Raw genomic sequence first — 16094 nt, 5'->3', positions numbered from 1 at the left:
AAGCTGGTGGGAGAAGATATTTTCTATGCACATAGCCAAGAAAACGATTAGTATCCAGAATATATGAATAAATTACCTTAGAGCAAAATAGGCAGAGACTCACTAAGAGAAAATATCAATAAAATGAGCAATAAATATGGAAAGATTTTCAAGCTTACTAGTTATCATGGAAATGCAAATAAAATAGCAGTAAAGAACAAGTATTGGCAAAGATGCTGAAAAATAGACACTTAGACATTATTGATGGAGTATAAATTGGTAAAATTATTTTGAGCAATTTAGCAATATCTGGTTAAAATTGAATATCAGTTGTTTAAAAGAAACCACATATGAATAAAGCAATGTGCAAAGAAGTTTCATTATAGCATTGTCAGTAATAGAAGTTGGAAACAAATCTCCATCAAGAGGACTATAAATAAATTGTATACTCATACAATGGAATACTATACATCGGTTAAATGAAGTAGAAGCATCAGCATCTGAGATGTATCTCAGAAATTCAGGATTGAGCCAGAAAAACAAATTGTAGAATGAGCTGTACACAGTGTGATACCATTTATATAAAGTTTAAAAATAAATAAACATAAACTTGATGAGGGCATGTATTTGTTCTCTGCTTTATCCCCAGCACCTGGAACTGTGCCACATGTGGGGGCTCATTAAATACTGACAAAATAAGTTGAATGCAAAACAAAACTAAATTGCTTATGGATGGATATACAGTTGTAAATTCATAGTATTAAAAACTTGCAAGGGGAGTAACAAATTTTGGATAGTGGTTCCCTCTGGAGAGGGAGGGAGGGGAATGGGATTGGGGAGGGATATACAGGGTTCTTTGATTGTTTGTAATGTTCAAAAAAATCTAAAAGATAACCAAATGTTCAAATGTGATAAAGCTGGGTGGTGGGTATCACAGGTGTGTATTATATTCTTCATTATTTTCTTTATGTTTCTAATATTTTTACAATTTAAAAATTTCTCATCTCAGAAAAGACATGTCAGGTTCTTTGCCACTCATAAAATGACCTCTGACTAATTTGCTGTTAGAATCTGTGCTGTTTTTCAATATCAGTTCTCATCTGCTGCTGTCAGTGTGCTTGCTCTAGTACCTGACACAAATTTGAAATTGCCTCTTATCTGTTAGAAAAACAGATTATGAAGCCATTTAGAAGTACGTATCTCATAAGTGTTTTGAATAAACATCAGAAAGACCCTCTGGCATGAGCTTAAGTGTGCATTACTTATTAATAATACTAACTTCTATTTTTTGAGTGCTTACCATGTGCCAAACCTTTTGTGAAGCACTTTTAATACACTATATTGTTTAATCCTCACAGTATCCTGATGTGAGACAGATATTGTACCCATTTGTAAGGAATGAAGAAACTGCAACTCAGATAAAGAGATTTGCCTGTGCTCTTATATATAGTAAGTGATAGAACTGGAATTCATACTTAGTTCCGTTAGACCACCTCAATATACTGTTCAGAAATATAGGCGTGCATTTCTCAGTTTGGTTCTAGATAGTCATTTTCCACATACTTAGTGCTGTTTTGTAGTTCGTTTCTTAGTTTTGAGGTTTGCTTATCTTGTAAAGTTAAAATACTGATATTTGTAGAGTATTTTCTGTTGCTTCATGTGGAAGTCAGGGGGAGAATATGTAATTTAAATTCTTAAGCCCATTATACAGCCTTCTTTCTCATTCATGAGGACTCTGTATGAGGATTTGAGTCCATATAATAATCAAGGTTCCCTAGTTATGAGGTTGCAAGAGGAAGTGAAGTTATCATAATATTTACTTAGCAACATGGCAGTTAAAAAAATCAGTGCCCATTTAAATATTCTAGGATCTTCTTTTCCTTCCTACTGTCTTTGTTGGTCTTTTTCTGATTGTTATATTTCAGACAATATAATATGGGTACAGTCCTTATCATGGGGAACATGAAATTTCTGATCTTGTAAAGGATGTACAATTTTGCAAGACCCTGAGAAGTGATATTAATGAACTGGTCAAAATCATTGGCAAATGAGGATATGATAGAGTTAGACCAGTTATCAGTTACAAAAAAGAGAATGACAGAATTGATGACATGATAGAAACTTCAGAGAATTAAGTGAATATCTCATAGGACTAAGGGAAAGGCATTTGGGAAAATTGATGAAGATCTTGAATATTATACAGAAATGGCCCTCTTTTTATTATAGTACAAAATTCAAAAGTAAGGATGTCATATTCTGCATCATAATTTCATTGGAAATGTTATGTAAAAACCCATACATTTAACTTATTCTCTTTCTAAGAATTTACATATAATTAAATGTAAAAAGGCTTATTATATGATTTTGGTTTTAAGATACATTTCCCTTGTACAATGAAATGTTGGTACCTGTTTTAAGAAAATTCAATTTCAGTTGCTGTTATCCTCTGAAAATGAAAACCTCAATTTATCCAGAGCTCCTTAGTCATATATTAGAGTTAAATGGGGTTCTATTACGTCCTAGGCTTCCTTGGTGGCTCAGAGGTAAAGAATCTGCCTGTCAGTACAGGGGACGCAGGTTCGATTCCTGAGTCAGAGAGATCCCCTGGAGAGGGATATGGCAACACTTGTCACCTGAGCACACATTATGTCCTAGAGCCAGACATCCTGGGGTGTGAAGTCAAGTGGGCCTTAGGAAGCATTATTATGAACAAAGCAAGTGGAGGTGATGGAATTCAAGCTGAGCTATTTAAAATCCTAAAAGATGATGCAGCTAAACTGCAGCAGTCATTATGCCAGCAAATTTGGAAAACTCAGCAGTGGCCACAGGACTGGGAAAGGTCACTTTTCATTCCAATCCTTAAAGAAGGGCAATGCCAAAGAATGTTCAAACTACCATACAGTTGCACTCATTTCACATGCTAGCAAGGTTTTGCTCAAAATTGTTCAAGCTAGGCTTCAGCAGTGCATGAACTGAGAACTTCCAGATGTACAAACTGGGTTTTGAAGAGGCAGAGAAACCAGAGATCAAATTGCCAACATTTGTTGGATCATGGAGAAGACAAGGGAATTCCAGAAAAACATCTACTTTTGCTTCATTGACTATGCTAAAGCCTTTGACTGTGTGGAACACAACAAACTGGAAAATTCTTAAAGAGATAGGAGTACAGACCATCTTACCTGTCTCCTGAGAAACCTGTATGCTGGTAAAGAAGCAACAGTTAGAACTGGACATGGAACAGTTAACTAACTAGTTCAAAATTGGGAAAGGAGTATGACAAGGCTATATATTGTCACCCTGCTTATTTAACTCATATGCAGAAATGCTGGGCTGGATAAATCACAAGCTGGAATCAAGATTGCTGGGAGAAATATCAACAACCTCAGATATGCAGATGATACCACTCTAATGGCAGAAAGTAAAGAGGAACTAAGGAACCTCTTGAGAGTGAATAAGCTGGCTTAAAACTCAGCATTCAAAAAGCTGTGATCATGGCATCCAGTCCCTTCACTTAATGGCAGATAGATGGGGAAAGAATGGAAACAGTGGCAGATTTTTTTTTCTTGGGCTTCAAAATCACTGTAGATGGTGACTGCAGCCATAAAATTAAGACACTTGCTCCTTAGAAGGAAAGCTGTGACAAACCAAGGCAGTGTAAACAGGGACATAACTTTAGGGTTTTCCAGGTGGTGCAGTGATAACAAATCTGCCTGCTAATGCAGGAGACACAGGAGACATGGGTTCAATCCCTGGGTCGGAAAGATCCCCTGATGAAGAAATGGCAACCTACTCCAGTGATCTTGCCTGAAAAATTCCATGGACATGGGAGCCTAGTGGGCTACAGTTCATGGGGTTACCAAGAGTTGGACTTGACTGAGCTCGTGTGCTTTGCCGACAAAGGTCAATATATCAAAGCTGTGGTTTTTCCAGGAGTCATGTGTGGATGTGAGGGAGTTGGTCCATAAAGAAGACTGAGTGCTGAAGAGTTGATAACTTTCAAATTGTGGTGCTGGAGAACTTGAGAATCCTTTGGACTGCATGGAGATCAAACCAGTCAATCCTTAAGGAAATCAGCCCTGAATATTCATTGGAAGGACTGTTGTTGAAACTGAAGCTCCAGTACTTTTAGGAGTTCTTATCATCAGTCACCTTCCTTCCTTTCTTACACCTGTAAGACACACAAGTCTTTATTTTTTTCAACACTGTATAGCACAAGGAGATCAAACCAGTCAATCCTGAAGGAAATCCACACTAAATATTCATTGGAAGGACTGATGCTGAAGCTGAAGCTCCAGTACTTTGGCCACCTGACGCAAAGAGCCGACTCACTGGAAAAGACCCTGATGCTGGGAAAGACTGAAGGCAAAGACGAGAAGGGGACAACAGAGGATGAGATGGTCGGATGGCATCGCTGATGAAGTGAACATGAGTTTGAGCCAACTCCATCAGATTGTGAAGGACAGGGAAGCTTGGCGTGCTGCAGTCTATAGGTCTATAGGGTTGCAAAGAGTCGGACATGACTGAATAACTGAACATATATTTTGAGGCAAAAAATGAGAAAACTAAAGTCTAAGTATTGAATTTTTCATTAAACTTATTCAGTTCAAAATTACTAACTTTTTTCCAAGATTATATTTTCTGCAGTATTAAAATATCCTTTTATGCAACAATGGTAAATTTTTTCAGTGACCTTATTGACAAAATTTTTAAACTGATCCCTCACTTTATTTTATTTTTTATGAATATACTTTTGGAACCTGGTCAGCTCAGAGATTCTTCTGAACGTCTTAACCAATCATGTTACTTTCTTGCTTAAAACCCTTCAGGGTGGACTGGTATGGTCTACAGCAATATAATCCCACTGGGGTTTTAAATCCATATGTACATTATGTTCTTTCTATACTAAATAAAATATCTTAGGTTTTTTCCCTAAATTTTTCAAATGTATGAAGATGCTTTTATGATGATAATCAGTTTAAAAAGTTTGACTTTTCATTAGCCTTTGTCATTTTGTATTTTTAAAAATCATATAATTCCTGTCAAGTGTGAAAGTCTTTGAAATACTATTAAAAGCCTCATCAGTAAATTTAAAACTATAAGGGGAAAAATGGATTTGACAATATAATTAAAATTTTCATATAGTAAAAACTATAAATCACATTTAAAGATAGAAACATATGTAAAACATTCAGCATGCTGTATTTGAAAAACTGAAGTATATTATCCTTATTATAAACAGATTTTATAACTCATTTTGCAAGAGGGAAATCAGTAAGGAATATGGAATAGAAATTCCCAGAAGAAATATAATATTCCAATTAATATGAAAAAAGTTTAACTTTACCAAGAATAAACATATCCGCTTAAAACAAGATGATATTTTTTTCCTTGCACTTAATAGAATTAATATATAAATAACTTGTTTGGGAAGGGTTTGGAGAAACAGACATTATTCTAACTGCTCATGGAACTGGCTGTTATTAGTATGTTTTTTTGAGGACAATTTGGCTATTTATATTCAAAAGCCTTACATTTAAAAAGTCCCTTTTTACTTAGCAATACATTTTCCTGCAAATGTATTTAGAAAAATAACTAGGAATGTGGTTAATGTTTGACTGTTAGGATGTTCATCATAGTGTTTTGAATAGTAAATTGGCAGCAATCTAAATATCCAGCAATTTGCAAGTTAGTTTAAAAAAGAGAAAAGATTATGATTCATTCATAGTGAATGCTATTCAGCCATTAAAAATTATTTTGTCAATAATGACATGTAAAATATTTATAAAATAATATTAAGCATGAGATACATGAATTAAGCTAAATATCAATTTCAGTGGTTATTTTTGGTAGTGGATTTTTTCCATTTAAAAAATACTTTCAATGGATATGTGTTTATAATTAAGAAATAGTTATTGGGAATCACTATAGAATGATTCCATGATTTATGCTCTACTTGTCTCTAGTTTTCCACACACAGCACATCTAACTGCTGTTGCCTCACAGTACAACATCCCTGTACATACCTTTATACCTTTGCTTACCCCTTGCCCTTAGGGAGTTCCTGCTCATTTTTTAAAAAAAGAAGTTCAAATGACACCACCATGAAACATTTCCTAACTGTCCTCTTTTCTTTGCTTACTCAACATATTTATTTTGTATAGCTATATATTTATAATACCTCCTCCACTAGGCAGTGAAGTGTTCATTCATTTAATAAATATTTGTGAATTTGTGAGTAGGACTGTGTGTGTTGGGTACTACAAGATCTAACCGTGAGTTATGCACACAGGTTTTGCCTGCCTTCAAGGAGTTTATAGCCTTTTAAAGTTATTCCCTTACACTGTAATATTAAGTATTGTGATAGAAGTATAGAGTGCTTTGGGAAATTAGATGATCAGTAAATCTGGCCCAGACTGGATATAGAGAGAAGTCTTCCTAGAAGGGCTAATTGTTGAGTGTTAAAAAGGAAATAAGTGTTATCCAGGTCAAGAGATCGGTAGAATGTGGTTTCAGGTAGCAGAAACAGCCTGTACAAAAGCCTGAAATTTTTTAAATTGTTGTTTCAGGAAGGCCATTATGGTGCTTGTGGATATTGATTTCTGATAGAAAATAATTCTATATAATTTTATCTTGGAGGAATTCTTTTCTTTGAGAGAAGGTAGTTACATACAATAGTATATGTTAGAGAAAGCATCCTAATATTGAATTAAGCAGAAATTAAAATGTGATAGGTTATAATTTTTAAATATTTGTAAATATATTCCCACTGAGAAATTAGTGTAAAATAATTAAAATCTGAATTATAGAGTATTTTAATTGTGTTTTTGTTTTTACTGAAGTGTAATTGATTTACAGTATTTTCTGGGGTACAGCAAATGATTCAGTTATATATATTCTTTTCATATTCTCCATAATGGTTTATTACAACATATTTAATATAGTTCCCTGTGCTATACAGTAGGATCTTGTTGTTTATCTGTGTTATAAATAATAGTTTGTATCTGCTAATCCCAAACTCCTAATTTATCCACCCCACTTTCCCCTTTTGTAACCATAAGTTTGTTTTCTTGGGCTGTGAGTCTGTTTCTGTTTTGTGAATAAGTTTATTTGTATATCATCTTTTAGATTCCCCATTTGAGTGATATCATATGTTATCTTCATCTAGTATGATAATCTCTAAGTCCATCCATGTTTGCAAATGGTGTTATTTCATTCTTTTTTATGGCTGAGTAGTATTCCTCTATATATGTATATATTATCACATCCTCTTTATTCATTCATCTGTCCATGGACATCTAGGTTGCTTCTGTGTCTTGGCTATTGTAATAATGCTGCTATGAACATTGGGGTACATATAATTTTTTGAATTAGATTTTTTCTGGTATATGCCCAGGAATGGGATTGCTGGATCATATGGCAATTCTGTTTTTAGTTTTTTAAGGAACCTCCATACTGTTTTCCATAGTGCTTATACCAGTTTACATTCCCACCAAGAATGTAGACGGATTCCCTTTTCTTTACATATTCTCCAGCATTAATTATTTGTACACTTTTTAATGATGGCCATTCTGACTGGTGTAAGGGGATACCACATTGTAGTTTTGAATTGCATTTCTCTGTTAATTAGCATTGTTGAACATCTTTTCATGTGCCTATTGGCTATCTAGATGTTTTCTTCGGAGAAATGTCTGTATAGGTCTTCTGCCCATTTTTTTTATTGGGTTTTTTATTATTAAGTTGTACAAGCTTTTGTAAATTTTGGAAATTAAGCCCTTGGAGGTCACATTTGCAAGTACTTTCTCCCAGTCCGTAGGTTGTCTTTTTGTTTGGTTTATGGTTTTCTTTGCTATGCAAAAGCTTATAAGTTTGCATAAGTGCCATTTATCTATTTTGTCTTTCATTTCTTTTGCCTTGGAAAACTGTTAATTATTTTGTAATCTTGACTGATCCTAATAAAATGTCGCTAAGTGAGATTATTTGGGGAATGCATTTGAAATAATGGGCTTCCCTGATGGCTCAGATGGTAAAGAATCTGCTTGCAGTGCAGGAGACCTGGGTTTGATCCCTGGGTTGGGAAGATACCCTGGAGAAGGGAATGGCTACCCACTCCAGTTTAATAGATTAAAAATGATGGCATGTTTTCCCTCTTTTTTGGTGAATGAAAGATTTTAAAAATTCTGTAGTGCTTTACAATTTTAATGGCTTCCCTGGTGGCTCAGCTGGTAAAGAATCCGCCTGCAATGTGGGAGACCTGGGTTCGGTCTCTGGGTTGGGAAGATCCCTGGAGAAGGGAACAGGTACCCACTCCAGTGTTCTGGCCTGGAGAATCCCATGGCCTGTATAGTCCATGGGGTCACAAAGAGTCAGACTCGACTGAGCAACTTTCACTTTTACTTTACAATTTTAAAAAGTTTCACATAGATGATTTCATATAATCCCGTAATAAACCCTCCCCTTTCCCCTTCCTATCCCTCTTCTGCCCCTCCTTGCTTCCTTCTTCGCAGTGCTGGTAACCACTAGTTTATTCTCTGTATCTGTTCATCTGCTGCTTCTTTGTTTTATTCACTACTTTGTTGTATTTTTTAGATTCCACTTACAAATGATATCATATAGTATTTGTCTTTCTCTGTCTGACTTATTTCCCTTAGCATAATGCCCTCCAAGTCCATCCATTTTGCTGTAGGCAAAATTTCATTCCTTTTTATGTCTGAGTAGTATTCCATATATATACACCACATCTTTATCCATTCATCTGTTGATAGACACATGGGTTATTTTCATATCACAGCAGTTGTAAATAATGCTGCTGTGGACATTGGAGTGCATATATATTTTTGAATTTTTTTTTCAGATATATGTCCAAGAGTAGAATTTCTGGGTCACATAGGTCTAATTTAGTTTTTTGAGAAACCTCTGTTTTCCACAGTGCCTGTATCCATACATTCCCATGAGCAGTGTATGAGGGTTCCTTTTTCTCCACATATATACCAACATTTGATATCTCTGTTCTTTTTGATGAGAGCCATTCTGACAGGTATGAGGTGATACCTCATGGTGATTTTTAAATTTATGTTTCTCTGATTATTATTGATATTGAGCATCTTTTCATGTGCCTGTTGGCCATCTGCGTTTCAGCTTTGGAAAAACGTCTGTTTCCTCTGCCCATATTTTAACTGGGTTGTTTGTTTTTTTGATGTTGAGTTGTGTAGGCTGTTTATATATTTTGGATATTAACCCTTTAACAGTCATATCATTTGCAGTAACTTCTCCCATTCAGTAGGTTGTCTTTTCAAACTATTTTGTCAGTAATTTCCTTTACTGTACAAAAGTCTTTAAGTTAAAAAAATTTTTTATTAATATATTAATGTGGTTCACAAATTATACATAGCCATAAAATTATTTTGAAATATATATAATCGCTAAGGAACATCTTCCAACCCTAAGTCCTTTTTTTTCATTTAAAAACAATTTTTATTTTATATTAGACTATAGTTGATTTACAATATTGTATTAATTTCAGGTGTACAGCAGAGTAGTTTCGGTTTTTATATATACATAGTTAAGTGTATGTATGTATGTGTGTATATATATGTATGTGTGTGTGTGTATATGTATGTATGTATATATAGGTCCTTGTTGATTATCTGTTATATGTAGAAGTGTGTATATGTTAATCCCAAACTCCTACCCTCTTTCCCCTTTGGTAACCATAAGCTTGTTTTCTAAGGCTATGAGTCTATTTCTGTTTTGTAAATAAGTTCCTTTATATCATTTTTCTAAAATTCCACACATATAAGTGACATTATATGGTATTTGTCTTTTTCTGACTGATTTATTTCACTTAGTATGATAATCTCTAGGGCTTCTCAGGTGGCACAGTGGTAAAGAATCTGCCTGCCATTGCGGGAGACGCAAGATACACAGGTTCAATCCTTGGGTCAGGAAGATCCCCTGGAGTAGGAAATGGCAACCCACTCCAGTATTCTTGCCTAGAAAATTCCATGTATAGAGGAGCCTGGTGGGCTACAATCCATGGGATTGCAAAGAGTCGGATACAACTGAGCACACATGCACGATACTGTCTAGGACCATTCATGTTGCTTCAAGTGGTATTATTTCATTCTTTTTTTTTTTCTATTTATGTTTCTTAATATTTGTATTATTTCTATGCATCTATTTTTAATACTGAATTCTAGAGTATTTCATTCTTTTTTATAGCTGAGTAAGATTCCATTGTGTATATATACCACGTCTTTTTTTTTTAATTTGAAGTATAATTGATTTATACAATGTTTACTAATTTCTGCTGTATAGGTGACTCAGTTATATACATATATACATTCTTTTTTTATGTTCTTTTCCATTATGTTTTATCCCACCAGATTAGATATAGTTCCTTGTGATATACAAGGTATACAGGTAGGACCTTGTTGTTTATCCATTCTAAATATATTGGTTTGCATCCACTAACCCCAAACTCCCAGTCCATCGTTCTTCTGCCCAACACCCCCAGCCCTTGGCAATCACAAGTCTTGGCAATCACTCTGTGTCTGTGAGTCTGTTTCTATTCTGTAGATAGGTTCATTTATGCCATATTTTAGATTCCACATGTAAGTGATATCATGTGTTATTTCTCTTTTTGACACTTCACTTAGTGAAATAACGTCTGGTTGCTTTCATGGTGCCTGCTAATGGCATCATTTCTTTTCTTTTTATGGCTGAGTAGTATTCCATTATATTAGATTGGCCAAATGAACTTTTTGGCCAACCCTGTATGTATATATATATATATTCTTTATCCATTCATCAGTCACTGGACATTTAGGTTGCTTCCATGTCTTAGCTGTTGTAAATAGTGCTACAGTGAACATTGGGGTGCATGTCCCAAATATTTTCAAAGTATGGTTTTTTCCTAGATATATGCCTAGGGATGGGACTGCTGGATCATATAGCAGTTATGTTTTTAGACTTTTAAGGAACCTCCATAATGTACCCCATAGTGACTGTACCAGTTTACATTCACAGCAATAGTGTAGGAGGGTTCCCTTTTTCCCACACCCACTCTAGCATTTATTGTTTGTAGACTTTTAGTTGACGGCCATTCTGATTGGTACCTCATTGTAGCTTTGATTTGCATTTCTCTAATAATTAGCAGTGTCCAGCATGTCACACAGAGTTGGACACAACTGAAGCAACTTAGCAGCAGCAGCAGCATGTTTTTCAAAATATTAGCATCTTTTCTTGTGCTTTCTGGCCATTGGTATGCCCTCTTTGGAGAAATGTCTAGATTTTCTGCTCATTTTTTGGATTGGGTTGTTGTTTTGATTTTGAGCTGTGTGAGCTGTTCGTATATTTTGGGGATTAATCCCTTGTTGGTCAAATCATTGGCAAATATTTTCTCTGATTTTGTGGGTTGTCTTTTCATTTGGTTTATGGTCGCCTTTGTTGTGCAAAAGCTTTTAAGTTTACTTAGATCCTATTTATTTTTGTTTCCTTTGCTTTAGGAGACAGATCAGAAAAAAAAATGCTGTGTTTTATTTCAAACAGTGTTCTGCCTTATGTTTTCCTCTAGGAGTTATATAGTATCTGGTCTTAGATTTAGGTCATTAATCCATTTTGAATTTATTTTTGTATATGGTGTTAGAGAAATGTTCAAATTTCATTCTCTTACATGTCTAGTTTTCCAGCACTACTTATTGAAGAAACTGTCTTTCCTCCATTGTGTATTCTTGCCTCTTTCTCATAGATTAATTGACCATAGGTATGTGGGTTTATTTCTGGGCTCTCCATCCTGTTCCATTGGTCTGTGTGTGTTTTTGTGCCAGTACTATAGTGCTCTGATTATCATAGCTTGGTAGTATAGTCTGAGGGCTGCCTTGGTGGCTCAGATGGTGAAGAATCTGCCTGCAATGCAGGCGACCTAAGTTCAATCCCTGGGTTGGGAAGATCCCCTGGAGGAGGGCATAGCAACCCACTGGTATTCTTGCATTGAGAATCCCCATGGACAGAGGAGCCTGGCAAGCTACAGTCCATGAGGTCGCAAAGAATCAGACACGAGGAGTGACTAAGCACAGCACAGTATAGTCAGAAAGCATGATTCTTCCACCTCTGTGCTTTGCTATTTGGAGTCTTTGTGTTTCCATACGAATTTTAAAATTATTTGTTCTAATTCTGTGAAAAATGCCATTGGTATCTTGATACGGGTTGCATTGAATCTGTAGACTGCCTTGGGCAGTATGGTCATTTTAACAATAATAGTAGGTCTTCTATCCCAAGGACACATATCTTTCTATGTCGTCTTCTCATTTTCGGTTTCTTGCATCAGTGTATTATAGTTTTCTAAGTATAGGTCTTTTATCTCCTTAGGTAGGTTTATTCCTACGTATTTTATGCTCTTTGACATGATGGTAAATGGAATTGTTTCCTTAATTTCTCTTTCTGATAGTTCATTGTTAGCATATAGAACTACAACAGATTTCTGTATATTTTGTATCCTGCAACTTTACCAAATTTGCTGATGTGCTCTAATAGTTTTCTGTGGTATCTTTAGGATTTTCTGTTATGTAGTATCATGTCATCTGCAAGCAGTGAGTTTTACTTTTTCCTTTCTTATTTGGAGTCCTTTTATTTCTTTTTCATCTCTAATTGCCGTGGATAGGACTTCAGAATGGACATCCTTGTTTTGTTTCTGGTCTTAACGCATTATTGACTGGGGGATTTTTGCAGAAACTAATGCCTGTGGCTGGCAATTTGTTATGTAAATGAATATTGAAATGTCTCTGATAAATAATTTTGGGATAACAGAAGACATATTGATACGTCTCTGATCAATAATGTGGTAAAAGGAAATGCCCTCAGCTTTTCACCATTGAGTATGATGTTGTGGCTTTGTCATATATTGCCTTATATTAAGCCAGATTCCCTCTATACCTGCTTTCTGGAGAGTTTTTAATCATAAATGGATGCTGAACTTTATCAAAAGATTTGTGTGCATATGTTGAGATGATCATATGGTGTTTATTCTTCAATTTCTTAAGGTGGTTTATCATACTCATTGATTTGTGGATATTGAAAAATCTTTGCATCCCTGGGATAAAATCTGACTTGATCATGTTGTATGATCCTCTTCATATTGTTGGATTTAGTTTGCTAATATTTTGTTGAGGCTTTTTGCATCTGTGTTTATCAGTGATACTGGCCTGTAATTACTATGTGCATGTGATATCTTTGACTGGTTTTGGTATCAGGGAACTCATAGAATGAGTTGGAGAGTGTTCCTTCCTCTGCAATTTTTTAGAATAGTTTGAGAAGGATAGATTTTAACTCTTCCCTAAATGTTTGGTAGAATTCACCTGGGAAGCCATTTGGTCCTGGACTTCGGTTTGTGGGGAGTTTTTATTTTTATTTTTAAGTTTTAAAATATTTATTAATTTATTTACTTGGCTGTGCCATGTGGCTTTCAGGATCTTAGTTCCCCATCCAGGGATGGAACCTGGCCCTCAGCAGTGAAAGCAGAGTTCTAACTACTGGGTCATTAGGGAATTCCCTGTGAGGACTTTTTAAATTACTGATTGAATTTTATTACTGATAATTGATCTGTTGGTATTTTCTATTTCTTCCTGGTTTAATCTTGGTTCAAGACTGTACCTTTTAAAGAATTTTTCCATTTCTTCTTCGTTGTCCTAGAAGTGAGTTATTTGGGGAATGCCTTTGAATTAATTGGGCTTTCCTGGTGGCTCAATTGGTAAAGAATCTGCCTGCAATGCAGGAGACCCAGATTAGATCCCTGGGTCAGGAAGATCCCCTGGAGAAGGGAATGACAACTCTCTCCAGTATTCTTGCCTGGAGAATTTCATGGACAGAGGACCCTGTGGGCTATAGTCCATGGGGTCACAAAGAGTAGGACACAACTGAGTGACTAAACACTTTCACTTTCACTTTGAATTGATTTTGTATATGTAAATATATTTTAAAGAGAAATGTACACTAAATAGAAAGCGATGTTATTTGTAACAAAGTAAATATTTGTCATAATTTTGAACACTTTATGCTTAACATGTTTCACCTGCAATTAAGTATTCAAAATCTCCTTGTCTCCTATTGTCTCTTACCATTTGTGTTTCCTATATAGATTCTAAAATTCATTTTCTCTAGCATTGTTCTCTAAACACCCACCTCTATTCCTGGTTTTCAATAAAATAATTTAACACAAGTAGATAAAATTACAACATGGTCCTCATTAACTCCTTGTATCCTCTGGTTATGTAAAGTATACTTACTACTGTTATATATTAGAATCACTGGGTTTGTACAGTAAGTTTGTAGTCCTTTTTTGGTTTGTTTTCTTGATTAGGTAACAGCAGTTTTCTTTAATAAGAGATTAAATAAACCAGTTTTTCTTTTCTGCTTTGTAGATTTCTTGATAACCGGTTGTTTGCCACCTGTTCTGATGACACTACAATAGCCCTATGGGATCTGAGAAAACTGAACACGAAAGTATGCACTTTACATGGTCACACTAGCTGGGTGAAGAACATCGAATATGATACTAATACAAGACTCTTAGTAACGTCAGGATTTGATGGAAATGTCATTATTTGGGACACCAACAGGTTTGTGAACAGGAGACTATGTTAGGATTATGAACAACAAAAAAATGATTTTAAAATGGTAAAAAAAAACTCGGTGTTCTGTCTTGGCTCTCATGTTTCTTTAGAAGAAAGAAACTGGCTTTGGGAAAAACAGTCAGAACGTGATTCTATCTTTAGTTCCTTGCAGTTAGTCATATATCGTGACTAAAAAACTTGGAGAAAATTATATAGAAAAAAGACCAAGTACCAAATACTTAACCAAAACCAAGTTAATGATGAAAACTGGTTTATAAGATGAGTTTCCTGAATTTAAGGAAAAATATTTTGTTATTTCCTTTGTGGAACTGAAATGTTTTCCTTTGATCCTTCAATTCTAAATCTATTTTGTAAATTTTGAAGTTTGTTTTCATGCATTAAAAGAGTAGTTTCTCAGAGTGGTACTGATGTTAGGGGAATGTTTAGACATAATGTGTGGTGCAGTTTTAGTTGTCACTACAGGAGAAGAGAAGAGGATTTCCATTCACATTTAGTCAGCAGAGATCAGAGTTTGTAAACATCCTGTGGTGCGTGGGGTAGTTTTCACAGTGGGCTAGTCATCCCATCTAAGTTGTCACTAAAACACTTCAATAGAATATCTCCTGATAGAGAACTGAAAGAGTTGAAGTTTCGGAAATAATTATAAGTTTCTGAAATATTCTTTTTAGAGCTCATATGTAAAACTAGGGGAATATTCTTAAAGATTTCTAGTTATGCATAGTGTTTGAGCCAAGCATAGAGCTACTGATTATCTTTAAGACAAGCATCCTGTTTAAACTTAGAACTAATTATTTTTTAATTTAGAAGATTTTAATGTTATTAATAACCTTGACTTAGTTGGCAGATGTAGAATTCTGCTGCCAAATAGTGAATACATCCTCTGAAGCAGAGTTTGAACATGTACAAAAATTGAGTGTGTTCTGGACTACAAAGTACGTCTCAACCAGTAACAAAGAATTGTTATCACACAAATCTTTTCTCTGATCTCAGTATAGTTTAAATAACTACAGGTAAATTAAAATTCCAAGGTTTGGAGACTTATAAACTTACGTCCTAAATAATTGATGGGTCAAAGAAAAAAATCATAGTGAAGTCAAAAGATAGACTAAAAATTAATGAACTAAGCATCTTACTCAAAAAAGATAATAAATCTGATGAAAGTAGATATATAGAAATGATTAAGATAAAAGCAGAAATTAATGAAACAAAATGAAAGTACAATAAAGATTTTTTTAAAAGCTTGTTCTCTGGTAAGATACATTAAGGAAAAAAGAGAGATGACACAATCTTAACAATGAGAGACAATAAAAAATACAATATAAAGTAAAATAATAAGGTCACTTTTATGCCAATATATTTGAAAACTTGGATGAAACTGACAGATTACCCCAAAAAATACACCTTTGCAAAAGTGATCAAGAAAGAAATAGAAAAAAATAGACATTACCAGGACAGATATTTAACCATTATGCACTGGTTCAGCTGAAA

General features: G+C 34.7%; 1 protein-coding gene across 1 annotated transcript in view; it reads left to right on the top strand.

Annotated features, from left to right (window-relative positions):
• DCAF10 (DDB1 and CUL4 associated factor 10) overlaps positions 1-16094 on the top strand; it is a 52940-nt gene that overhangs the window by 21232 nt on the left and 15614 nt on the right. The window contains 1 exon segment of the mRNA XM_070375616.1: positions 14394-14591. Within this exon segment, the coding sequence (XP_070231717.1) occupies positions 14394-14591 (198 nt within the window).

Source organism: Bos mutus, chromosome 8, assembly GCF_027580195.1.
Source record: "Bos mutus isolate GX-2022 chromosome 8, NWIPB_WYAK_1.1, whole genome shotgun sequence".
Classification (NCBI taxonomy): Eukaryota; Metazoa; Chordata; class Mammalia; order Artiodactyla; family Bovidae; genus Bos; species Bos mutus.
This window is presented reverse-complemented; position numbering and strand designations above follow the sequence as displayed.